A 27,733-nucleotide genomic window follows, 5' to 3' on the forward strand; every position below is an offset into this window, starting at 1 on the left:
TGACATGAAGACTTGGAGAAATCTTTGTATTTGGATTAGTGTTTCTAGTAACTAAACTAGAAACTGTTTCAAATCCAAGAAGGTTTTTAGACACTGACCTAGAAAAAAGTTACAATGAAATTGCCATTAAGCTGTATCTCCACAACTTTAGGTATGCAGTACTGCTGAGATAGATTAAAGCCTGACTTCATTCGCAATTGTTTAGCCTTCCTGATGAGAGGTCTATTAACTTCCAAGACCACAATCACATGCTTAACTATTCAACAGAATGTACACGCATAGGGTATATTAAACTAAGTTGCATGGACAAGTTTCACTCTGAGATTTCCTAACTTTTCAGTGCTTGACCTTTGAACCTTAAAAGTTAACAAAAAGCTTGCATTATGTACTGACATATATCAGTCACCTAAAATTAAAAACATACAAGCATAAAAAAATAGGTACCTTTCCATACCACCATCTCCCCCACCGCCCCAATTATCAAATTAGTTCAGGAAATCACGATGCTGTATTCTCTGGGATAACAGAAATTGATTTGGCAGACTTATCACCCTGCCACTAGATGGGGAGAACAACATGTTTTGCCAATATTTTCCATTCCTTTCCACCAGCTTCCACACAACAGGCGCTGCCTCAAACTCCTCCTTTTGTTCCTGAATGTACTACCTTGCAACTCTTCTCCTGCCTTTCTACTTCTCACCCTTGTAGTTTTCTGGCTAGCCTTGTTGCAATCCAAACACCTTCTCCTCCCCACCTCTCTCAAGTGGCATCAGATTACTTTTCCTGAACACTCAGCAAGCAGCAGGTACCTGGGCAGCACTGAAGAAGAGTAAGCCTCTGTGCTCGTAGTTAGTGCACCTGGTGCCGAAGCAGCCTGCAGAGACTGGAAGCAGCCAGGGAAAGAAAGTCCCGCTCAGTCCCAGGAGCTCCAAGGAGGAGCGTGCTCATTCATTCCATGGGGATGGTGAATCATGTGAACACTGACAAGCCCAAAGTGTTTGAAAAGAAAGGCTACTGCCTCAGTTCAGCCAAAAAACCTGGACAGAAATATAGCATCCCTATCAGGCATGAGCTAACTGTGACTTTTTATGTGGCTAATTTGGATGGCTTTTCATAGGCACAGGAGGAAGTGTAGCTCTAAAACCAAATTCATACGGTTCCCAGTTTCAAATCTTTCCTCTAAAGCATGGTGGCCTTAAGCCACCCCTATGAGACTGCTATCAAGATTTTTCTTCAGGAAGAAAAAGTCCCCATTACTTTTCCACGTCTCATTCTTCAGCAATTGGTCCATTTGCTGAAGATGAACAAAATAAAAAAGGAGGGAGAGAAACGGGCAAAAGAGAAACAGAGGCCAAATCATTTAAATCTAGCAAAGTTATAAAGAGACTGAAAGGCTCTTTTTAATGGGAAATGTTATGCAACCTTAATTATTTGCCATCTGCCTTGTAAAATTCAAATCAAGCATGAGAAGGATAAAATTCTCACTTGGGGTTATTTCATTATGCAAAACATCTTGGTTTTACAACATCATCACTGAAATGCTTCATGGAATTACAGCTTTTTAATTCACACTGGCTTCCTCTTTATTGTGGATGGAGAAAACAAAGAATTTAGACCTCTAAGCCACAAACTTCATTGCAGCAGCCTAACCATGACAGACTGGTACCAACAAAACTGAAACAAATACCACTCTCTGTGATAGCAGAACTAAATATTCAATTTCACAAAGAGTGTTTGAATTCAACCCCAGAAACAATAATAACATGTTAACAATATTTTACACAGTAGTTGAGTCCCTGCCTTTAGAGATTAAGTGTTTTACAAGGATCGCTAGACTAAACTATAGTATACCATGCATACCTCTCAACTTTTTATAGAACACGTTATGGGTGCCAATTCTTTTGTTTGGTCAACAGAAATAGAGAAAAACTGGACTGTCAAGTGTTGCAAGTGACTTCACTATGTCACTGCATTACTTCAAAATACAACCTATTGCTCTGTAATGTGCATTAAATATTCCACTTCAGCACAGAAAAAAGCATCATATAAAATTATATACATTACAGAAATGGTGAAAAAAAAAAAGAGAAAAGGGATGAGCAACATAATGCTGAAATCATAGTATCTGACTCCACACAGCAATGCATCATTCACTGTGATTGAGTCATATTTCTGAAAGCCCAAGCAGCCTGTGCCAATGCCTGGTAGCCAGTGGTAACAGGTCTGATAACTTCAGATGGTGATGAGGCTTCCCCTCTTTGCCCTTAATAGAGGACGGAAAAGTGCTCAAGCCTGTTCACCTTCAGGCAAGTCACTCAAGCACTGTCCTCCAGCTCTTTCTTCCACTTGCTCACAGAGACAGCAGCTGAGAGGCTGGTTGGCAGAGCCATTAAGTTTTGTTGTCCACAACCACTGCACGGAACTGGCTCCATACCAACAATGCAATGGTTCTCCCAAATTACCTTCAGTATCCCCACACAATTTCCTGGCTTGACTAAATACATTAAAGTTTTTGCTTATATGGGAGACAGACACCAGGTTTGGTTACACAAAACTTAGGGCCATGTAGATCAGTTACTGCTGGTACCAGGCCCGGTATTAACTGCTTCCTGGGCTCCTTGTATTGCACTAGTGGACGTTATTTTTAAGGATGCAAGTGGCCTTACCTACAAGGCTATTCTTTGAGCCTTGACCTTTTGATTGCTATTCCACAGGGAGACAGAGACTCATCAAGCCTGCTTCAATGCTTCATAGAACTATTTTTTATCACAAAAGACTATAATACAGACTCAAAATGACCAACTCACTGTGATTAAACACTAGCAAACTCCCACTAGGATATCAGACAAGGCTTTTGTAATTAATGGAGTCTCACCAATTGCAGACAGCTCCAGACCAGGGCATTAGTGCTTTGCTTTCCATCATTCTGCTGGTCTTCCACAGTGAAGCAAGACTAGAATAATTTGCTATGCTGAGTTTCACTTGAGAGCAGAGCATTAGTTCCTCACTAACCATGCTCCATAAATCTACTTACACAATCCCTGTCTTCCTGTTGATCCAGATAACCATCGGGTTGTACTTGCTCATATCCTGTACCTGCCTATCTTCCAGTCAAACTCCTGTTTCTGTATGCATAGCTCTTGCACTATCCAACCAGACTTGGGACACTTGTGCTGCAAGTAAAAAATTATTTCTTCCAGAGCAGACATCATATGTTGCCACTTTATCTCAGGACATTCCTTCTTGGTAAACTCATGTCTCATCCATTTCATTTATTCAGAGCCCAGTATTTTCCACAAGTCCGGGCAGTCAGTAGCTCACCACTAGTGAGGTTCCAGGCTACAAAAAAAATTAAAGCCATATGGAATGTGACCAAAATAACATAATGCACATCCACCTTATTGGTTTGTCTTCATTCACACAATGGATAAGTGACTCTGAAACAATCACACAGGATGCTGCTGTATAAGAGGTATCACCTTGCTCCACGGTCCCTTGATCAGCACAGCCAGGCAATTCCAGAACATGCTTGTTCATGCTCTGAACAATTAGAATTCACATCACAGCTATACAACAGAGGACACAATAACAAGATGCACTCTGTTTCTGTCCAAGACACTTTAAAACATTAGTTCCAAAACCTGAAGTGCTAGCTAACTTACTTTCATTAGTGCTTACCTACTGCTGTGCCAGCTTTGCAATTAAAAAAAAAAAAAGACCAAAACAAACTTGTCAGCACTTTTTACTTCCAAACAAGCATTTCTCTTGCTTTTAATAGAATATTGATGCCAGAAGCTGATGCAACTAGAGACAAGCACTCTGCAAACCCAAGGTTTGCAAGACAGCAGTTTAAAGGTGCCCTCAACCTTTACACGATCCACCAGTTTTTATCAGTATCGCCCAGTCAGTTCATTGATCACCTGCATCAAGAATTGTTCTGGAATGTACTGAACTCATCTCCTGGTTTCTAGCACCCAGCTGCATTGCCCTTCCAGAAAAGTGGTTAAGAGACACCCATGAGTACTACAACCTGAGACTGTGAGTTTCTCTCCAACTGCCTAAAGGCAGCAGCATCAGCTCCTCCTTCTTCATCAGGAGGTCTGCAGCAGACATTGACTACAGCATCATCAGTGCTCCTTACCCACAAGATCTCTACTGGCTTGTCACCTGCCCAAGGCAAAGCTCCAATCATTCAAGCCATTCCTTTATACAGAGCACAACCTCTTCTCTTTACCTGTCTACCCTATTTTTTCCTCTTTTCACCAAGTAAATTTAGGCCTGAGATGCCTCTCGGGGCTCTTCAGCTGACAAGCCCCATGCTATGCATGGCCTGACAAGAAGTCCAGGGATGGATTCCCTCCCATGCTGGGTGTTTACTATGCTGTCCATGCTCAGCTTCACAAACCCACATCATGAAAGATGAGCGGAAAAACTGGTATCATTCCTTTTAAATAGTTTTGGTTTTGAGTAGGTTAGGAAGAGATCAGGAACAGTTTTATTTCAGGGCCTAGAAAGTAGAAAAATAGATTATGAAAAAAATAAAGCAACGAATATGCAGTGTCTTCTGACTTCTTGGTCTAACATCACTGTAAAGCTGAATATGAATTGTTAACATTAAGAACAGACTCATGATATTCAGTGAGGTCTCAGGAAACAAATGATTGAGGAACTGGTTGTAGCCATCGCTGTAAGACAAAGTAGAGGCCTTCCTTGCTAAATTATAATTCTTTTCAATGCTCTCACACCATACAGACTTTTGGACCAGAATTATGCTGCCTGTAAAGAATATGAAGTATCCTAGCCAACACAGCTGTCCAGCAGACTACTTTTAAAATTATTTATGAAGAGAAACACAATCTTTTGCCAACTGTTGAACATTCACACAGATTTAAAAACTGTCAGATCTTTGGGCACGGAGATCTTTGTCTGACACTTCTACATTGCCTTGAACAACAGCACTTGATTCAAGGTAGGGCCACATCAGTGCCATCATGCTAAGCCAGACAGAAAGGGCTGAATTACCCTTCATTTCTGAAGTTTCAAAAGCAACTAACAAAAACCAACCCCAAACCCATGCATTTTCAAACTATATATAATTAATAGTAATTAATGCCACAGTGAACTGACACCCATACCTGCATAATTAGTGGTAGGTAGTCCTAGATGTCAACTCCTTCTAACCTTCTGTAAATTAAGAGCAGTCTAAATTTAGCTATACCAGTTAAACCTCCTGCTATTGCTACATCTAGATAAGAAAGCAACTATAAATAAGTTATACTAACTTAATTAATTTGAGGTTGTAGGGAGAAAATAGACTAATTTACACCTTATATAAAAACTTTATTTTGTTACTGTCATCAAATTCAAATGTGGACAATCTCAAACCACTAAGATTTGATCCTGAGTTGGGAGTTAATTTTGAGACCTTTTTACCTGAATAGAAGTCTCTCTGATTTCTGTTGATAAATAATGTGAAATAATAATATAAATTAAGGCAGTCCATTACCAGAAATTAGTAAGCTTATTTTAATTTTAGTAGAAGGCTAGACCTATGCAATTAGCCTTTGCTAAATTTATGCAATTTGTTTCCACTTGCAGGATGTGCATCACTTTGTTGTTCTCCCCACAGTTGTGGTCAGTGTATGCTGGAAAAAAGTAATATATTTTTAAGGGCAAAACAGTATCCTACTACATCAAAAGAATATCAGTTCTTGTGAAGAGCACAGATCACTTGTTAATTCCTTGCTTGAAAGAATTTCAGGTAATATGCTGAGTCACAGGTGCCAGTGTATATGATTATTTGAGAAGATAACTCTGGTAATACTGTAAAAATAATGAAAATAAAAAAAACATTCTAGGGGTTTAAATGATCTTCCCCTTGGAAGAATTAATGTTATATTTAGATGATATTAATTTGTCTGTGATGCTCTCAGATCTGTGCTAGAACAATAATCTTCTATGGATGTTCCAAGGAAATCTCTTAAAGACTTGCTAGTGAGTCATGTGCTCCAGAGCTAATAAACACTATGACTGGCTTTGGAAACTGTTGTTCTTCCTCAACATCTAATCAGGGATTAGATATTGTAATGATTAAGAGACTGTAAGCAACCTAGGAGAAGGACACTGTACTCCAAGTAGTCCACACATCACACAGTGCTACTGTGAGTCAGGCTATATGACATATTCAGTACAAAGCTAAATAGCTTATATATTTGCATATGTTAAAAACTTCTCTGCATAGTAGAAGCAATCAAAGCTCCGACCCTGCAAGCACTTCCTCCTATACATAAGCTCAGATCTGTGGCCCTTCTTGAAGCCAAGAGACGATTATGCATAAACTCAAGCCCATGCAGTCTCTTCATCAGAGCTGGATCTGAGCTGACTGGGGAATCCAGAACTACTACAGAACAGACTCTTATCCTAGGTCTGCCTGATGAAACAGGAAAGTAAGGTAAGTCACAGGGACAGACAGAACAGATAACAACTATAGCCTCCTCTGAGCTAGTTACGAATCAGAATGGAAACAAAATGCCCCTCCAATTTCAATAATATCATCTAGAAAGTCTTGAATATGTCCCAAATTCACTGGTGTCTAAGTGCTACTATAGAAGCAGTTACCATTTTCCACCAGAAAAGCTTTTAAAACAGGTCTCATGAGAGCTTAGTTTTCTAAGAACATGAAACACTGGACAAATAATCAGCTATAGTGTAACATGTACATTTTTCATATTTATTCATAAAACTACTTTCAAAAGTATCCTGTATTTTTAACAGATATTTTGCATGCCTGATGAGATCTGAAGCTCACTGCATTCCATGGATCATTAACTACTAACAATTCGTACCACAAAACATTGTGAATACAAAGAAGTGGCCAAGATACTCCATCCCACCCCCTACCTCAAGTTGCCCCTAATCCTTCCATGAAGATATGACAGCCCCTTCCCCTACAGCTGCGGGCAGCTGAGGCACCTCTGGCTGTTCCTGCTAAGAGGTGGCCAACCAGCCAACTGCATTTAATTCAACACTACCAAAAGGCAACACACCACCAAAACTCACTGTAACACAGTAGGCAGCCCAGGTTGTCATGCTCCATTCTACCCTTAAAAGCAAATGGTTGAAAATATTTGCATTTATATTCCTCTCCCTTCTTTTGTCTAAGCCATGCAAGTGACCTGAAGTAATAAGCATGGGCTGATTAATCGCTGTATGTGCTCTCTTCTGCAGAGTTGAAAGGTCAGTTGGGGTAAAAGCGAGGGTGACATGATGTACAATACTAAACACTCCTGTTTTTAAGCAGCCACCTTGTTCAATGAACCACACACAAACCAAGAAAGAGTTCTTTTCACTACATGCGCTCAGGCTTAAATGGACCAGCTGAGAAACAGTTGCTGAACTACTAACTCAGAAGATAGAGAAAAAGCCTTATGTGGGCCTCCCTCCCCAAGGCTAAGCGCTTAACAGCATATTAAAAATTTAGACATCTTAGTGCAGATTTCTAAGGATTTCTCTACATTTACGTAACAGTTGGCAGCTCTCATCTGTGATTGGGGGGTTTTTGTTTGTTTAGGTTGATTTTTTTCCCCTGGTCTTCATAAAACCATCTGCAACAGTGTACTTGCCTTTACAATTTTGTTTGTGGAGATGTCCAACTACATCTTCTCTTATTAATTGCCACAGATGATGTTAGTACACTGCCAGGTATGAGGCCAGAGATGTAACAACCAGCAGCAACCATCCCAAAATGGTTTAATCTGAGCCTACATTTTAGAAGTACGATTTTAATGCTTTCTGTGACATGATTGCTGTATTTGTTTACTATTGAAGTGTAGGCAAACCTACAGTGTATGTTTTCCAGAAGCGCTTCATGTTATGCTGATTGTGGACTAGCTGAAGATGAAACCCAATGAGGACAGACTAAGGAAACACTGAGTTAAATCAGAAAATTTTAACATTTCAACCAACAAACAAGAAATATTTCATTCTCCTATTCAAAAGTGATTCCCCTTATTTCCACAAGGTAGAGAAAACTTACTGTGAAGAAGTTTCAGCTCCAATATTAGAGTCCCCAAAGTCCCAAAAGCTAGCACTGAATCCATTCCTAGTTTTGCCATCAATAATATCATATTCTGTCTTTCCACAAAACTAACTAGAGAGCAAGTAAGAGAGCTTTGAATCTAGCAAGATGATTATACCAATGAGTTTTTCAAGGTATATAATTATCAAACTCTTAAATCACTTATTTCAGAGGCTGTAACAAGAGAAGACATGCAGGCAGGCAGAGCTGTGTAGATTAAGCAATGTAAATGTTAATTAAGAGAGCTGGAGAAGAGAAAGGAAATCATGCAATCTCTCTGCATTAACACGTGGAGCCCTGGGCCCAGTCACCGCATGGCAAGGGAATGCCTTTCTAAGGGAAAAACAAGCAGAAAGCAGAGGTCAGGCTTGGGAAGGGGAAAAAAGAGGGTCAATTTTCTTTGGGTTGTTTCCTGTCCTCACCCTTTCCACATCCTTCTTCATGCCCAGGAGACAGGAGTAGCAGTCTCTAAAAAAGGGGTGGAAGTTGCTGCTAACACACACTCTACACTACATCAGCCCTGAGAGGCTCTGTGGCCATTGTATCAGCCAGCTGTAAGGCTGAAGCAGTGAGGAAAGATCCCAATAAACATAACTTCTATTTCCTTGTCTTGTTTATATTTTACAGATGCTTCTATTATTGTAAATATACATATTTCACTATGACTAGGCAGAATAGGTAAAATGTTGTTTGGGGTTTGGGTTTTTTTTCCAGGACAGATGAACAGGCTTCATAAATCATGAATACACCACCTGCTTGAGGCTGACAAACTGAACAAGGTCACTCTAGCACATAAAATGCTCTACATCATGCACAAGTTTAAAGCCCCTGGGAGTCTGGGAGCACAGCTTCATTAAGCAAAAAGAGCTTGCTAATACTGGCTGCAAGGCTTGGGGGATAAGGTCTCACTTTGGCCACTGTGTGAAAGCTGCAGAAAGTACAGAAAGGGCCTAAGACTTACTGACCACTTGGAGTGTCACAGCTTCGTTTACAGGTCATGTTTAGGTATAATTTTGGTCTGCTGTAGTCCTATGGAATATCAACTTTGCTTCCATGTATGCATTCAGGCTATTAAAGTCTGCAGGATTAAGAGCTACATTTGCATTTCATACAGCTGAGGGAAAGACTTGGTTATGATTTAATTAGGCAAAGTTGCTAGAGTGCCCCCTCCAAATCTGTCCTCATGAGACTACCAGTACCCCTCTGCCTTTGTGTAAGTATAGATTAAAGCAGCAGAGATGTTGTATTTATCACGGCACAAAACAATAGCACACTTCAGCACAAATACACTATTTTCCTCAGCTAAAAGCACACAAATAATCTGTGGCTGCAACAGTACCAAGTTATTTCACAATAACCTAATTTCTGAACTACTCATCTGGCAGGCCCAGCAGCAATACTTCTCGTTCGGGACATTCCCAATGGATGTAACACATTCAAACCTCCTACTCCCTGTCCCAATATTCCTCTCAATGCGCTCTTTGCTTGCTCTGCAGTTCAATGCAGCAGTCTAGCTGAAGCAACATTAAGAAATTGAGAATAGGAGCCCATCATCAACCTCAAAAGCTCTCTCAGTAAAGTGAGTAGAGTGGGGTGAAAAATCTGACTGTCACACCACCAACTTTTTAAAGATTAAATCTAGCATGTGCCAACATACCTAACAGCAACCTGTCACTGAAGTCCAGAGAAACTCAGCTTCTCAAGTGACTGCATCTACAAGATCAGCTCTCACCTCCTATATGCCCTCTTAAGAATTGCCCAGAGTTAGTCTAAATTTTATTAGGAAGCAGAAACGCTCCCAGAATACTAAGAAATATTTTCATATGTATATGGTCTCGCTAAGAAGATGCCAAAGTTTAATGTGTCATAAATAAGCTAGTTATTTATATGCTTGCTCTTTTCCAAGTGCTATTTGCAGGTATTAGAGTAATAAACTAAGAATGCTTAAGTAGGCTTTGCACTAAGAACCTTAGAAATACTAGATACTGTGGGCTACCAGCTTCAAGGACTTCGTCAGCTTTCGGTAAAGAATCTCTCTGACATCGCTTGAAAATCTTCTATATTCTAGTACACATTTTGTCCTTCAACTTGCTAGGAAGGACCTACACTGAGTTATGATAACTAGGGGAGCATAAAGAAGTTTCCAATGCATCTCAAGATATCACATTAAAATTTTATGTTCAAAAAAGAGCCTTCACCACCCCACAGTTCAGGTCCTTTTTTTACCTGCTACCAAGCTACTTATGATTTCTCTATATGTCAATATTCACATAATTTCAGCCTTTTGAGTGCTGCAGTTGGTAACAAAATGGAGTGAGAAGGGAGGCGCAAATTCTTGAGGACTCCTGTGGAGAACCAATGGCAGAGAACAACAGTGGCGCATATGCATCCTTGGAGCAGTTGGGTAGTACCCACTGAGGCTATGCTTGGGCTGCACTCTTCCTGTCACTGCTGACCACAGTATCTTCCCTTGAAATGTACGTATTTTATAAACAGATAGCAGAAGAGTCAGAACAGGTTTTTTGTATTTGCTAAGTTTAAATACATTTTGGTGCAATTCAGATGTTATTCTGAGGAAAGACCATTACTTCTGTGTCTAGTTGGCTCAAATTAATCTTTGGTTAACTGCTGGAATGCACTGGGGATAAGTTTTAGCTACTAATTGACTTAACTGTAAAAACTTAAATGTGTGTCAACACTAACATTCCCCTAATTTGCCTCCTTTTACAATTAAAATAGCGCAGGAAACAAGCACACTGAAATAGCATGCCTTTTTTCCATTAATCACCAGCTATATTAAATTATTTCCAGTTATATAGACAAGAACACCATTGCTTTGTCAGCATCTCTAGAGACACTACTGTAGTTCTATAGATAATAGCGCCAGCTGTCCTGCTTTAAAGAAAAAAAAAAAAAAAAAAAGGCAAGCATGCTTTAGGTCTAGGTAAGATTAATGCCAACATCTTCCTCCTCACCTCAGCCATGTCCCCCGAAGTGTTCCTGGGTTATCCTTACATGCAGTTAAAACAAAAACTTCAGGTTGAATACTGCCTTTAGTTAGGCAGCTAAAGTATTTACAGGATTTGAAGTTAAAGAATTTAGCTTCCTATCTTTCTTCCCTCAGAGATGAAAAGTTTGGGAACAATTAGTTAACACCAACTTCCATATTCCAATATAGCCTGGAAAAAGATATGATACAACACAAACTAAAAGAAATAAAACTAACAGACAACATCCAGAGGGACTCCACAGTTCCTGCAGCCTTCTGTTTGGGTTTTATTTATTTATTTATTTTGTTTGGGTTTTTTTTAAACATAGCTTTGAAATAGGTTTTCACCTGCAAATTCAGTGATACATCCCTGTGTCATGACATTGGTTTCGGCACCAGGTAAAAGCCCAAATCCTAGCGTGGGATTTTAACTCACTGTAGCCATCTGTTTCAAGAGGATTATATGGATTTTTTTAAAGTGCTAGACACATTAAAAATAGCAGAGAGTCATTTCAAATGCTTTTTCAGCTACCTTGTGTTAAAAATATCACCTAACCTTGAAAGTCAAAGCTACAGGACACTGTAAATTTGCCGTACCTATTGATGTCCACTGACATCTTAAAAACAAAACAAAATAATATTGTAAAAGTAGAAGTAGCAGCCATTTATTAACATCTCCACATTTGTTTTTCACGACTGAAGGAAGCATGTATAGTCACTAGCTAAGTCTCAGCTATCCTCAGGCTTTCATTTAATAGCATAATTATAATTTCCAAAATGGTACAACTTAAAACACTGTGCTTTTTTTTATTGACAACTTAATGTTAAAGTTTTCCAAAGAACATTTGTTACCAAATCTGAAAGTCTCATTTTGCTTCATGCATTAACTGCATGCTTTCAAAGAACAAGCTGTGTACTTATTTAATGGTGGTGAATAAATGTCTTTTTCCAAGATGTTTTGTTGCTGGGCAGCATAAGTATTCCAAATCTTTTACTGCTTAGAAAAAACACACAATAATTTTGGTTCTTTTGCTTCAGATACCTGAAACAGATCTGCTTTCTGCCTGAGCGGGCACTTGCTCTGCATACATGAGAAAAAAACTGCTTCCATCCTATCTCCACAGAGAGCAAGCAGCAATTCAGTGACTACTCCATCTGTATTCTGATCCATGGATTATTTTTTTTTCTTTTTGACCAAGGAATCTGCACATGTTTCTGTAGGCAAAAAAAAAGAAAAAAAAAAAAAGGAGACCAAAGGAAAGCAGCATTATCATTCCTATCTGATCAAATATGTTGTTCAGTTATTGAAGAGGTATGATGGGCTTCTCATCCTAGTAATATCACACCTCTCTAACCACAAACAGGAGAGACACAAGGGAAGTCATACTCCATTACCTGACCCCTAGTTTTGAAAAAGTGATGACAAAGAGCCAAACCTTCTATTTCATAGGAACGGCACCTTCACTTGCCCCTATTCAATGCCATCTTTCTGTTAATACAGCTCTGCTTTGCAACTAGGCCAAGGGGGCAGGGAAGACAAGTACTTAGGAAATGCATATTGAAATGTGCCTGTGAATGTAAAGCTACTCCAAGCCTCCTCCACCCCCTCACCTTACGTCATTTTACACAGCCTTGACCTCTGCTTTTGTTTCCCATTAACAAATGTTGGTCACTGTACATGTGTTTTAAAAAAAACACTGTAGCGGCTCTGATTTTCTAACACTGCTTACAAGTACACGACAGCACTGGATAATAGCACTCACTTTGTAGTATTTTCTCATTATAAATACTGAAAAATTTTATACCAGCTGTATATTTTTCTTTTATAATAAAATAGACCCAAAATATAGGAAATTCCTGTTTAATTTGGTAATTCCATTATGTTTGTTTATTTTTAAAAATAACCAATTAAAGAAATTATATCAATGTAAATTATAACAGCCTAAAGGTTTGCCTTGTTTTCTATCAGTTCTTTCAATCAAGGCCTCATAACGAAATGCTGTCTCTGTTCACATCCTCCAATAATGTTTTTTTTTATTATATTATACTTCCATTTCTACTTTGCAACATTATCTGACAGCTGCAGAATTCTACTGCTTTTGCAACCAATATTAATATTTCAGATCAATTCAATTTCCAAAGATTTTGGCAATGATACAACAGATTAAAGCAACAGCCTTTCACATCTGAAGTTCCCAATTATGTTTGAAATTAAAATGAAACAGGCGGTCTTAGCATACTTCCACTGCTTGTTCCCCTCATGATTACTCCACAGCTCAGCATCCCCTTCCCTCCCCTCCCTAAATTCTCCACTCCCAAGAGAAAAAGCCTGCAATCTAAGCTCAAGAATCATCAGTGAAAATAGTTAAGTGTGCATGTACAGTAGTAAGCCATCAGGTAGTGCTAGCAATCCTTTATTTCCAGGAGCACTACGTTTCACTTGCCCCACTTAACTAATACATTCAAAAGAACCCAGATAATTCATTCTCATAACTTCACAACATGATTTGGAGATTAAAGAACCTTCCACTCAATTCACTTTCAGAACAATCCCAGGACGACAGCCACGATTTACGCAAATTCAAGTTGCAAACATCAAATGAGGCAACATGTACTAGGACCTCTAATCATGCAATGAATTTACATGCACAGCAGCCTGTGCTGGGGCTGTGCTGTCTGGAATTAGACTGTATGATGGGCAAGCACTTCAATCACTGCTGTGTGCCAGGGCAGGCACCACAATATAAGGCAATGTGGAGGTGCTGACCCCTCAATTTGCAGGATATATGCTGCCTTCCACCCCTACATGTTAGCTCTGGAGCCTGGCATGCCAGACACCAGATGTCAAAAAAACCCCAAAACAAACCAACCTCCCCCACCCCCAACCCAAAAAACCAAACAAACTGCTGCAAGCTGGCACCTGAGATACAGAAGACGAAGAAAAGCCACATCTCTGTACAGGGACTGTGAGCTGCCAGCACCATAAGGGGAAATAAGGGTCAGGTGAGGGTCTTGCACATAGAAGGCATGATAGCATCAAGCTACTATTGGGTATCAGGCTACTTCCAGGTATGTTAAGTAGCACTTACAGTAAAAGAAAGGTGCAATCATTTATTACTTCAGAGAGAGTTCACAGCAAACAAAAAGGACACCCAGATGGCATAACCCAAGGTTTACAGAGTAAACACAGCAGGCAGTTACTAAAGAGGAAAACAGACGTGCTGAATGACAAGAGAGCAAAAAAAGCATCTTCATCAGAAAGATTTTTTTAAAAAATAATTTTTGACTGGTTTAGTCACCAGAAAATAAACTAAGTGGAGTTAGAAGGGCAAACACAAAATAATACTCTTGTGTTCATGCTCTGCATGTACAAACTTGAATAACTAAAGAGATTAAGAGTTACAAAAAGCTCCATTAATTCCCCATTCAAGGAATAACTCCTCACACAGAAATTCCACACCACAGAACATCTTTCTCCCATTATCTGGCCTAGGGCAGACAAAGGAAAGGAAATACTCTGACACCAAAGTTGCAACTACTTTAGGAATTGGGATGTTGCATTGTAGCTGTTTTAGCAACTGCAGTCCCTAGCTTATGTAAAAGACTTTATTACAGACAAAACAGGCCCCTTCCTGTTCTGCATATTACCATCCTCAGTGTCCATCGGTCTGGCAAATTTTAAGTTAAAACTAATTAGATTGAATGATGTTGTCAGCAAGTAGATAACTACACTGTATATCAAGAGTATGACTACTTGCAACCAAGAAGTCAACTTAAATAAGAAATCTGGTGGGTTTGGAAAACAATCAGTAGTGAATTACTTAGTTATTAGCAGCAGATACTGAAGAAAGATGAACCCTTCAATTTGATAATGTATCTTAAAAAAATCAAAAGATCAGTGTACTCACAGATTACTCTTCTATAACCCCTTGCATCACGTTAGACTCCTTACAATTAATTAGAAAGTACAAAGGAAAAACACTACATGCATCCCACAGCTAGAGATAATAGTGTTTTCCATTTACAAATTTTAATTGGGAAGCCATTTAAAAGGATTATTTCTGGAAATATGAACAGTAAGGTGCTTACCTATTTCATCCATTATACTCAGTACTGTACGCTCATTTGTATTGCAGAGGTCTACTGTGAATCCATACCATGATCCATGTGCCCCATAGGCATGACTTCAGTCTCCCATCCTACATTTGAAAAATTCAGGCCAGCAATTATGCAAACCCAGAGTAGAAAAGAGGAGGTGTCATGGAACGAAAAGGTGCAGCTTCAGAAAGTGTCAAAGATGCGTGCCATCAAAATATCCTGTTGAGGTCAAATCTGACCTGCTCTCACCATTTCTGGCCCAACATCTGATGAAAATGGAGTTTGTCACATCCACAGCATCATGAGATTATATGTAAGGATAGGGAGGGGGGAGAAGTCTGCTGAGCACTTCCCTGTGCTCTGCGTCAATAGATTTGGGCTTAGCCTCTGTTAAGCAGCTCAAGCCACCGGTTATTGGTGCTGGCAGCTGTCTACCACATTGCCCCACTTCCTATTTCAAAACACACAACCTGGGATGGAGGCCTTGGTCAGTCAGCTCCAACCTGCCTCCAAATAAAACTAAGAAGTAGGACAGTAGAGCCTCCATGTTTGCCTTGGACAGTCCTTCAACGGTTTAAAATACCGTGTCTCGTCCCATCCCCCCGCCCCCCTTTTCAAACAGCTTAGTGCAAAGATAAGTTACAGCAATACTAAAAAACCCAACATGCATTTCAAGATAAAAAAATAAATAGAGATGGGACCTTGGTTTCAGTGAAGGACTTCTGCACATGTACATAAGCACATTGCTTTGTTAGGTATTTCAAAATTTTAGTATCAGGTATACTATTCAGCACTTTAGCATTTCTTGGCCACCAGGTATTTCTTGATGTATTTCTATTGGCCTGATAACAAATAAGCCCTTTCAACAAGCACAGTACAATCAATAACGTCAACGCTTTGCCCAATATTTCGGCAAATAAGCTGCTATCAAGCTGCTAGTAACTGAACTGCTATATTCCATACCCTATCTTCAAAAAAATTGCTAATAGCACTTTCAATCCAGATTTTAAGAAGTACCTGTGCTATAGTGTCACATTTTCTATGCCACGTTTTATTTGCACTGTAAGATATAAACCAGATCTATGTAATATGACCAAACATAATTCTCCTCTGAAATGCGCTCATTATAAGTTTGTTACAAAATAATTAAAATCGGATTTGTCACAACATGACATCATTAGACCTCCCATTTCAATACTAACAGTTTATAAACACTTTGGTTCTACAATAATCATTTATTAAGCCATAATAACTACTGTACTCATGTATGGCACAAGGGCATCTCCCACCCACTCTACATGCTGACCAATCCACAAGAGCTTAAAAAGGCCCACAGAAGTCAAAGCTCTGTCCTGTCACCACTGTCAAACCTGGGCTGCAATATGAAAAGCAGCCTTATGGCTATGATATGGTCAGGGAGCCTGGAAGAGTGGGATTGAGCTTCTGATCCTGCCAGAGCCTTCCCATATAACCGTAGCTACAATAAACCCAGGATCGCTAACGCCACTTAGCCTCTCACAACTTGGATCTATATCTTTAGATGAAAATGCTTCTATTCTCCACTCTTTTTGGCATCTCATTTATTCAAATTATTGGTTCTAATGCAAACATTCTCCTTCAGCCCCACAACTGGGCCCAAATTTTTGCTGGAGGACCTGGCTATCCTGCGGTAGAAACAATAACTAAGGCTCTAGAGCGCTTCCTGTGAAATTGTGAGCCTGAAGCAGCTAGGTTTTATGGAATATTATGGAGGTAAATTGCTGAACACTGTTTAGTTTGAGTTGCAAACTCAAAACAGAGTGTAAGCATTAATTATATTTGATTATGAGTATTAAAGATTAATTATCATTAATTTTACCATCCTTGTTGAGATGATGAGCAGGTAACTTGCTCTGTAAGTGGTCTCCCTGAGGTACAGCACGAAGTATGGTAAACATGTAAACAAAAACAAGCTGATTCAGAAAATGTCCAAAAAGACCCCATTGAAACTAATTATAAAACAGAACTAAAAACCTAAGAGGAAAACAGGTTAAACTAACCCCCCTCCTACAATGTTTCTAAAAATAAAAAGCAGTGTTTGTGTATTCTGGTAAAAAAAGCAATTCTATCACTGACATGTAGGGTAAATTAACTTGCTAATTCACTTTCTAACACACAGTCCACTGAGCATACAATTACATAAAAAAGGAAAATGACAACTCATGCAGTCAAGCATATTAAATTTGTATGGGATATTATACAGAGGTTTTGGGTTTTTTTAAATACTGATAAATACATATACTTCTTTTTTTTTTAAACCAAACCACATCATTCACCCTTAAATCAGTCACATGCACAGCACTGAGCATATGCCATCCTTCTCTAGCACTGCCAGACAAAGCTACATCACCAAAAATAGCCACACAGTGTGCTAGAGCTGCTGCAGAATGCCCTAGATACATTTAGGCCATGAAGATTGAGCAGCTCTGCCGCAAGGAAGGGTTAGGCACTAACCTTCATAATGGGCCAGGGCTGAAAAGAGGGAGGAATTTCCATCCTTGAAGTTAATTTTTAATGAACATTATTTAGCAGAGTTTAAAAGAGAGAGTCATCTGAAAGCTATTTCCATGCAGAGCTGCAATGCATGTGTATATACACAAAACATAACAGGAAAAGGGTGGATTAAAATACTTGGTACAGGCTTTCTATGAAAGGTCAGGTAAAGAAAAAGGTGCTTTTAAAAAAAATATATATATATACAGAGTTGACTTTACAAGAGTATAGTCCCAAACTTTGATAGATGTTTCCCCTATTTGGTTTCTCAATTGTTTTTTTTAAATGTGGTTTCTTCCTAGTGTTGTCTTTCTGAAGATTAGAAAAGCTAACAGTTGATGTTTTTTTCTAGATCAGGTAAAATACTATAAGCTGAAAGAGCTAAACAAGTAAAGATCAGTATGCTAAGTGTTTAGGGGGATCAAAGATTGATCACAGCTCAGCATGCCAGACAGGCCCCCTCAAATCCCTTGTCAAATTTCAGGCTAATTCGCAATTTATCTTTCTCCACCATACCAATACTCCATTCAGCATGTTAGAATGCAGCATCTTGAACCAAAGGAGATGAGTGTTACAACACTGGAATAACAAACACAATACATGCTTATCCATGATAAAGTAGGTAGCAGTAGGTAATGTAAGGTGTTAAACGAACTAACAAGCTAGTGACATCCAAGAGTCATCTTTGTAAATTTCAGTCATTTCCTTTCAACAGATTTTTGATGCACTTGGACAACAACAAGCGTACATTTCTCAGTAGAATACTGAGTGTGGCCAGAGCTAACGTATTGTAATCTCTGCAATGGAGAGGACAGTGGTCTGTCTTTCTAATGCTATCCTCCAATTTACCTCTGAGGAAGAAAGCTCAGTCTAAGTGAGCTTTAGTGATCGTTGCCTATATCAACTGACCAAGACAAAATGGATTTCCCCAGATTAGCAGAGGATTGCCCTACACTGGCAGGCAAGCTTCACCTTTAGCCAGATAAGCAGTAGAAAGACAAGCACAACCTCCACCCATTAACTGGCTTGACTGTGCAGGTGGGCCTTGTTACATTGCTGGTGAACCACCTGGCATTAAAAAATAAAAAAATCACACATACTACCAGCTTGTTCTTATCACTGAAGACTACATCCTTCTTTTTTTTCCCCCTGAAATCAATGCGATGGAAAGCAGAAGGGATGGAGGCTTTTCTTTAGCTAAGACAGTCTTAAGGTCCCACATGTTAAAATTCAGTCATTGACCCTTAAAGTGTAAACATTAGCCTACATCATCACAGTCCTTATAAAATAAGTAACATGATAGCAGTACAGTATTTAGTGAGCAAGCTACTGTTACAGCTTGATGCTTAACTTTCTAGACCTATTTCTCTGAAGGTTCAGCACAGAAAGCATTGAACAGAAAAGAAGAAAAATAAAAAGAAAGGGAAATTATGCAAGTGGCAGGCAAGACTTGGTGCTCCTGTCATTGTGCATTTCTGACGAGGCTGTTGTATGCCTAGGGGATAACATATATAAAAGCAGCAAGCTGTTTCTGCTCTAACGTGTCTTCACAAAGAGCAAGAGAGCTTGCTGAAAAATGCAAGTGCTAGAAAACCAAAGGCGGCCTGAAAAATTCAAGGACATACTCTGCTGCCTATCCTAAGGAGGGAAACTTAAGCAGGTTGGCACTTAATTTTAAAATTGCCTGAAAAGAGTTTAATTCAGTTGGTATTGTCAAACAGCAGTAGAAAAACAATTTTTGGGGAGATTTCATCATCAGTTACATTCTCTGGACTATATCTGCTTAATTGTGGCTTTCATTACATTGACCACCGTCAGGGAATATGACCCTAGATTTAAATATTAAAAGTGAAATCCACTGCTACCACAGTTTTTCCAAGTCTTAACAAAGACTTTCATTCCATCTCCTTTTAAAGGAATATAAAAGGATCTACAAACAATATCTTAAAAAACTGTTAATGTAGGAAAGTGTTTGTCCGTGTTAAGTTTTTAGCATATTTCGATCTACTAGTACTAAATCAGAAGACACTGATATATACATATATATAGCTACTATATATAGTTTAGTATTTAGGAACTTGGTCTCCCCAGCCTCTGAGTCTATAACACATTTGGGAGAACTGTATAAACCTGTGGAATTAACTGCAATTAGAAGTGTCACACTTTGTGGCAATAAGTGTCTCCACAATAAATTAACCCATCAATTATCATACATGTACAGATTTATTTAACTTCCTTCCCCTTCTTTACATATAAAAACATTGCTTCCTTTTTGGTAACCAGAAGGCAATCACATTTATGGGACTGAAAAGTCTCCTGACAAGACACAAGCTTCTACTGTAGATTCAGTGTCCTCATGAAATTATTTTAGTACATTAACAGAAAAAGCTCTTGAAAATCTGAACAAGTAGTCACTTCCTTCCCCCCCCCAACAGTAATAACACAACCTAAATCTAAATTTTTTTCTGTAGAAGTCAATATTCACGGTGGCATGAGAATAAGTGGAAGTCAGGGCTCCTTAACTAAAAAATTTGTGTTTCATAAAATAAAATATTTGCAAATCTTAATAGTTGGGGGCGGGGGGGTTAATGCTTTGGTAAAAGCCTCCTTTCCCTGTATCATGCAGGCCTGCAACTTGAGAGCAAGCTAGTATATGAACACGAAAGAGAGCAATTAAATAACAGCACTGGTACTCTGACAGCAGCTCTCTCATGTTCAAAACACTCCCCAAACTCCAAAGAGCATTTGCTGAGAACAGCTGAGTGCAATGGCTTAAGACCAAAAAGAACAATGTAAAGATCCCTTCTGCCCTTTTTGAAAGTTTAATCACTTCCATGGCTGTCCTGGAACAACCTGCATAAGGCAAAGTATAGCCAGAAGACGAGAACAGCAGGGTAATTGGCTGGCAGCTGACAGATACCAGAAGTGCTCTGTGGTTCCCATTCCAGGAAGAGGAACAAACAATACATCTTTCTTTTGAGTCCTCATGAGCCATTTGCCAGGAACAAGGCCTGTACATGACCCAAGTAGTCTGAGAAGTTTCATTAGATGCTGAAGAAAGCCCTCTGTGCCCAACAATGTGATCCAAATGTGCAGCATAGGGATTTTTTTTAACCCATAATTACACATTTGATTACACAGTTTTAGCAAAGGAACTTTCTTCAACTATGCTGTTATAAGCCTTAGGATGGCAGTTTGGTTTCAAGCATTTCTACAATAAAGTTTATATAATTGTACACATTTAGATTTCAGTTAGGCCTATATCCACAGAATTCATATTTAAAAAAAATAAATCAGCTATTTAGATTAATAATATGGTTATGAGGGAATTCACTTGAGTCAGATTTGCTTCTCTCCTACCCAGTGTGCTAGAGGAGGAGAGAACTTAGAGAGTTATTCCACACATTTATGTACCTAAGCAATGATGTCTGATATACTCTTCAGTAGGAGGCTGTCAGGAGAGTCACAGCTTTGACTGTTGAGCAAAAATAGGCAAGTTTCAGTTACAAGAAGTTAGCACTAAGCAGAAGTATATGTAGGCTTCATTAATAAGAATGAAAATGGGCAGGATCTAGAAATGCCATAATTTGCAGTTAAGTAGTGTTACAAAAAGATATTTATATTTATTATCATCATTTTGAAGTTCCTACAAATGCAGGCTACAGCAGTCAAAGTTGGTTTCACTAGGATGTTATTACTGGAAAGACATGGGAACTTCAGCTAACAGTTCAGAGAGTGGGCCATTTTCCTTAGGAAACGCACACATTTTCCAAAATAATGCTGTAGTGTAGTGTCAGAAGGTGCTATATGTGTAACTACTGTACAGTATCCATGGTATGCATGTACCCTTTTGAAACACTATCAATTCACTTTTGTTTAAGCACATCTGTATCTAGATGGGACTACACACCTACACTTCTTTTCTGTGAGAACTGTCAGGAATTGCACCTTGCGTGCTGGTGCACCTTTCCTCCAAGCTACTCCCCTTTCTCCTAGCAAACAAAATGCTGTGGAAAGAACAGTTTCTTCTGCATTTAGCTAAGCTGTATGTTTGGCAACTCTTTGAGGAAACAGCTCTGAACTGAGGAATTTGGTGAACAGATTTTGAAAACAGAGTAACACCATCAAACACAGCAATTACTGAAGAGTGAATAGAGCCTGAACAACCATGCAGCAGTTAAGTATTTGATTCAGTAGTGAGAGTAGGTAGCCCTATTACTCCCCAAAGTGTTATTTTAGGCAGTTTGTAAGCTGCAGCCAAAGCCTAGTCTTAAAGCAGCAGCCTCATTAGTACAAATTGAAGTACTTGCCACTGAAAAAAAAAAAAAGAAAAAAAGAAACCTGAGAAAGCCTCCCAAGCCTCCAAAGTTAGCCAATAACTTTTGGGACCAGTTCACTATTAAATAATGCAGACTTCAGAGACTACACATGAAAGGACTGACTGCACCACTTAACTTTTTTGTGATACTATCTCTAAGGCACAAGCTAACTGCATCAGTACAGTCGCTTCTAGCTTTTGTGTTTAAAAGTGCTGACTTTATACATACTGGATTACATTTGCAATCCATCATTTTAACATTTCTCTCTCTCTCTGACTCATGATGCATTGATTTGCAATAAAATAAATGCAGTAGAGTTGAATCCAGTGCCAGGTCCCCACAGGTTCAGCAGTACAGCAAATTGATAGTATGGCTGCAAAACAATCTAGATTCACTTACTGCCAATAGCATAAGAACAAACCCAAGGAATCTGGACCTAGTCCAGCATGGTATCTCTCCAGTTCTCATAAATGCAGCTTTGATCTCTGGAAAACTCTGAAGCACAAGAAAAGTCAGAAGAGTTAGTGGCACACGAATAGATGCTACTCTAAGTAAACAGACAGTGCAATCTTCTGGGAAGCCCAGGTAAGTAATCTTTTCAACAAAGAAACATGAAGTGTGAAAAAGCAAGATTTCAGGAATAAAAAAATACAATTAAAGTAGAAATAACTCTTTTTCATAATGCCTTTCTTCCCTGTGTCAGACACTCTTAACTTATCTTCCCATTAAATCCTGTGGAGGCCTGTTCTCTGATGAGTAGCAGACTGGGTACTCCAGGACTGAAGCCCTTTGTTTTTCCATACAAGTGTTACCAGGCTGTGCAGGAGCAGCACTGCCTGCAGTCCTGCCAGCATGCCTTAGCCCTGACTGAGAAGAAGGATGATTCAAACCATTTTACAAGTGCCCTGCTCCAAACTCCGTTTCTGCAAGTTGCCTTATAACATAATTCCCCACTTTCCAAGAAAGCATTTTTTCAAAATAATTACTCCAGTGAAAAATTATAAAGCTTTTTATAGTTCTACTATTTTGAGATATGACTGAATGTGATAGCAGGAGGTACAGACCCATCATTAATTCAGAAGATAAACAGATCTGAGATTCAACGGCCGCGAGAAACTTGCACCAGTTTCAGACAGCTTCAGGTACTACAGCTATACCTGTCCTTGGAAGCTTTCTCATTCTTCGAAATGGATACTGTATGGTTATTTCTTTCAAGCAAGAATTAGACCATTAATTGTTTACTTGCAAAATGCGGTTCAGTTCAATAAAGCCAGAGAGATCCAGAACAGGGCAATAAGTGCTTTCAGTCCATTACTAAGGGAAAAAGATAAGTGCTCTAAGCCTGAAAACAGGAGGTCAAATTCACTACTTTTTCAATTTACTTTGCTTCAGAAGAATTACAACAGGGAGAAAGCAGGCCCAGCCTTTTTAATGGTTTTGCACAAGTCTTATTGTGCATCTTCTTGCCAAACAGACTTCTTTAACATTCCCCACATATAGTATTTCTTATGACAGACATAGCTCTGCCCTACCCATGAGTTACAACTACAAGGACAGGATTACAGTTGTGCAAAACCTCGGCAGCTCAAAAGAGCAAACCATTGAGTGCAACTATCCCACGCAATATTTTAAATACTTCAAGGTCAGTAAGCCTTGTTTTTTGCTCATACACTTTTTTAATTCTCAGTTTCAACTCCTATTCAGAGAGGGCTTTATTAAAAGACCTTTGGAAGAGGTTTTAAAGACTATGGGAAAGGAGCGCATGTGAAGTCTAGCTTTTCAGTGCTCAAACTGAAGTACTTAAGTCCTTTAATAGGTGGGCTCCAACTGATACCATGGGAGATCTTCCCATTTGTGACAGCAGACTACACAATTCAACATTCAGCTATTTTTAGAGTTAACTACAGCAGGCAACAGTCTGCCAGGGTTTTTCACACTCTCTTAGAAGGAAAGTACTTAGCAGAGCAAGAACGGGATCTAGAATCACTGTCTGCAAGCTTTGTGTTTAATTCTGCTAAAGCTTGTGATGCAATCTATAGCATAACCTTTTCCCACACCCTAGCTGGCATTAGTAATCTGCCTACATCTCTATTATTTTAAAGACAATGGCCCTTTAAAAAAAAGACACCCCCATATCCCCCATAGATAAGTGTTCCTACTTTGTTTACCTGAGTTGGGGGAATGCCTTAGTAATACTTATCTATTTTCTTTCTCAAATAATCAGATTTCAAGTACTGGAATATTTGTCAATGATGCCTTGCAACACACCCCTATTATAGTACATGGGTGAAGGGTAGTACCCTACTTGCATGAGGGCAGATGTAGGAACAAAGGTCTCTCCATGTCAAAAAAGTCAACTTTCATCCTAAGCACTTTACCACAGCATTGCTTTCTACTTCGCCACAGAGGCTGGGATTAGAAACACTGGTGCAGTAGCAATCCTTGCTTGCAGAAAGCTTTGGGGATCAGCTGATGTTAAGAAGTCCCCCAAAATATACCCACCGACAGCTGGAACACTTACCCAAACACCACTGCTGAATAAAGTTTAGCCCCTATACTTCACCAAAATCACTAACCACACTATAACATGTTATAACACCTTACCTGGGTGGGACAGGGAATAGAAATACTTTAAAATTTATCATCTGTTATTTGTGATTTCCTAGGCTGACTGGGCAGCACTGTATCTACAACATTTACTAAAAGAAATTCAAACTGTTAAAAGACTGTAACGACTGATGTATCTACAGCTCCTCAAGTGCACAAATAGGCAATCCTATTCAGTGGCAGCAGATCTGCTCAGCAAATCACCTTGGCAGGCAATTTCCATTGCCATCTGCTTGGCCATCAGCACCTCAGCACACACACAGCTTTTGGCTCTAGTAGCACGTGAAAGGCAGAGCTCAGTGGACCACAACCAACATGCTATGCAAGTGGCCCATTAAAACAGCCCTACTCTGCAAGCATTAGTGCCTGAGCAGCTTTGACCAGCTACAATCCACACTAGCCCTGCCCAACCTGGTCACAGACTACAGCACGGGGGAAACAGCAGATTAACATAAACCTCAATGCTCCACTTACTCAGCAGTGAGTTGTTTTCAACACAAATTAACTTCTCTTTCAGCAGAAAGTCCCCATTAATCTCGAAGGCACGCAGGACACCAACATACCCCTTCTTATTTTCCTCATTGTATTTTTCCCCCTTCAAAAAGCAAAGCATAAAACATAATCCATTGTTGCACTACTTTACAGCAGCACAAAATAAGTGTATTTGGAAGGTGGCTTCAGCATTTAGAATTGCACAGCAGTGTTATACAACAGGAAAGCCAGATCTCATTGGATTTTGCCATTTAAAGATCCAAGAGCACAGAGAGTGAAAGTTAAGCATATGCAGACAGCGATTTCACAACATCTTTTAATACCTGCAAGTACTAAAGTCTTCTCAAAAGGTTTACAAGCAAAACATTTTGTAAAAAGGAACTTTAAGAGGTGTGTATATACACACACACACATATCTCACAAACACATATATATGTTATACTACATATGAAACCCTTTTGGAGTATTTAATTAATGCTGGTTTAATTTAAAGAACATTTAAGCAAAAGGTCCGTCAAATAAGTTGTGACAAAACAAAGGGAGAAAACACAGTGCACAGAATGGGAAGTAGGTGCACCATTGCTTAGTCAAAAGTAATTAGAGTCTCACTGGCTGGATGTTTTTTCCACAGAGTAATATTCAATAATCCCTACACCACCTGAAATATTTGAGTCAGATGGGAAAGCTCTCATTATAATCACTATTGTCAGGATGTCCTGCAAAAACAAGTTTCCCCTCCCCAGAGAGGGAAACAGAGATTGTTCCTGTAAATGTTACTAGACATTATATTTATCACCAGTTACTCTCTAAGTCACAAGAATTTTCATGTGAAAAGACAGTCTTTGCAACACAGGTCTCAGAAGGACTGTTAATCAATAACTAGTTTTCCAATAACCAGTCTCAGAAGACATTTGCTTTAAAACTAAAAAAAACAAGCCTTCCTCAAGTGAAGAACATGCCTCCGTATTTATATCGTTATGCCTTCTCTTGACTTTTGTGACTCTTGCTCATTCCCAGCCTCCTATCTTGGTGTACTTTCACAGTACTTTAGTTCACCACAGCGAGCAGGTCAGGTTGGATATTCTGTGGCAGAGAATTGGGTGAGAATGAAGAAGGACAAAGGCTTTCAAAAATAAGTAAATGGCTCCCTACAGACACACATTACAAAAGGTTTTGTAACCAAGGAGAAAAAGTCAAAACCTTACTTTGAATTACAGCTGTTGGATACCACTTACTTCACAGAACATCCCGTTTATTAGTATGCAGTAACTCTACCAACCCACTTCAATTATTCTACAGCATCATTGTAAGAAGTATCTTGGCTCTTTTTAGGGACTGATAAAACAGATGTTACCAACATCACAAACACAAAAGTAAACCTTCTCATCGGGTTGATCCCTACCTTGTTTCTCTACAAAGCTATGTTAGCTTACATTGTTTCAAGAACAGGTGTCTGCTTATGTGACTCACTAGCTGTAATGTGTCAAATGACACTCCTGGGACCCACCACAAGGGCAGGCAACACTCAATGGTAACAAACATAAGAGGGGTAACCTCTCTTACTAACACAGATTCCCTTCTTAAAGCTTTTGGTAACTTACCATGTCAAGTTTACAAGGCCATACTGTTGTTTCCCTTACTTAAAAAAAAACACAAAAGAGGTCAAAGACATCTTAAAGTACTCCTGCCTGAGAACTCCACTGAAAACCGGCCTGCAGCCTTCCAGATTTCATCAGCAGAACCTTCTTGCCTTGATTTATAGCAAAAAAAAAAAAAAAAGCTACAGCCTCACCATCTGGGACTAGATCAGTGATAAGAGCTTGCTACTGGCAATTATCTAGATCTTTTTGAAAAGAAATCCTAGGACAAGTTTAAGAAAACTCCATAATCAAAGCCTGAAGTATAAAGAGAAGGATCAAAGAACAGCACTTTCTCAAAATTTAAGCTAAATCTTCACTGAGTGTTAAAAGGGAACTGCTAGTAGTAGCAAAACACACTGAACTCCCGTTTACAGCCAGACAATAGCAGGGCCTGTTTGCAGCACTAAGATGAGCATAAATCGCCTCTGCAAGCCTTGGGGTCAGGAACGTATTCAGAACTCCAACACACTGTAATCAAGGAGACACTGTCTTCATTTCTCAGGAGAGAATGATCAAACCGTCATACTGTCACCTTAAATATTTCAGCCTCGGAATGTTGCTCATCACGTAGATGCCACAGACAAGGGAAATTTGTAAGGATGGTGATTAAACAAAAGTCTAACAGAAAAAGGAGGCATCCATAAGCATCACCATGGTGTGATCATCACAGTCTTGCCTATACTGCTTTCTTCTGCTCTGCATCAGTTATTGACTACAAAATTTATGTTAAACATATTGCAGTGAAAAGCCAAGCTACTGTGTATACAGTCTTCAGTGACTAGAGCATCTGAGATGTGGTTTACAGCAGCAATCCAGGTAACTCACAGGGACAGTGAGGCTCACAGAAACTCCCTGAACACAAACTAGTTGACAGTTGTGTTTCTTAAACTTGAGAATAACCTGGTGAAGAAAAATCCTGGCACAAAAGTAAATAAATACATTATGGAATATTTCAGATTGGAACTGTAAGAACTTACCA

General features: G+C 39.2%; 1 protein-coding gene across 12 annotated transcripts in view; it reads right to left on the reverse strand.

Annotated features, from left to right (window-relative positions):
- Positions 1 to 27,733, reverse strand: part of MAP7 (microtubule associated protein 7) — a 119,687-nt gene that overhangs the window by 67,050 nt on the left and 24,904 nt on the right. Inside the window, exons 1-2 of one of the 12 annotated variants that reach the window (XM_054819472.1) lie at positions 15,414 to 15,517; positions 15,156 to 15,265 (exon numbers count right to left, since the gene is read on the reverse strand). The exons of 9 other annotated variants lie outside the window; for them this stretch is intronic. In XM_054819472.1, coding sequence (XP_054675447.1) covers positions 15,156 to 15,168 — 13 coding nt within the window. In that variant the 5' untranslated portion in view covers positions 15,169 to 15,265; positions 15,414 to 15,517. Of the gene's footprint in view, positions 1 to 15,155; positions 15,524 to 27,733 lie in introns of those variants that run through there. 2 more of the 12 variants (XM_054819473.1, XM_054819470.1) reach the window with 2 other exon arrangements.

Source organism: Grus americana, chromosome 3 (assembly GCF_028858705.1).
Source record: "Grus americana isolate bGruAme1 chromosome 3, bGruAme1.mat, whole genome shotgun sequence".
NCBI lineage: Eukaryota > Metazoa > Chordata > Aves > Gruiformes > Gruidae > Grus > Grus americana.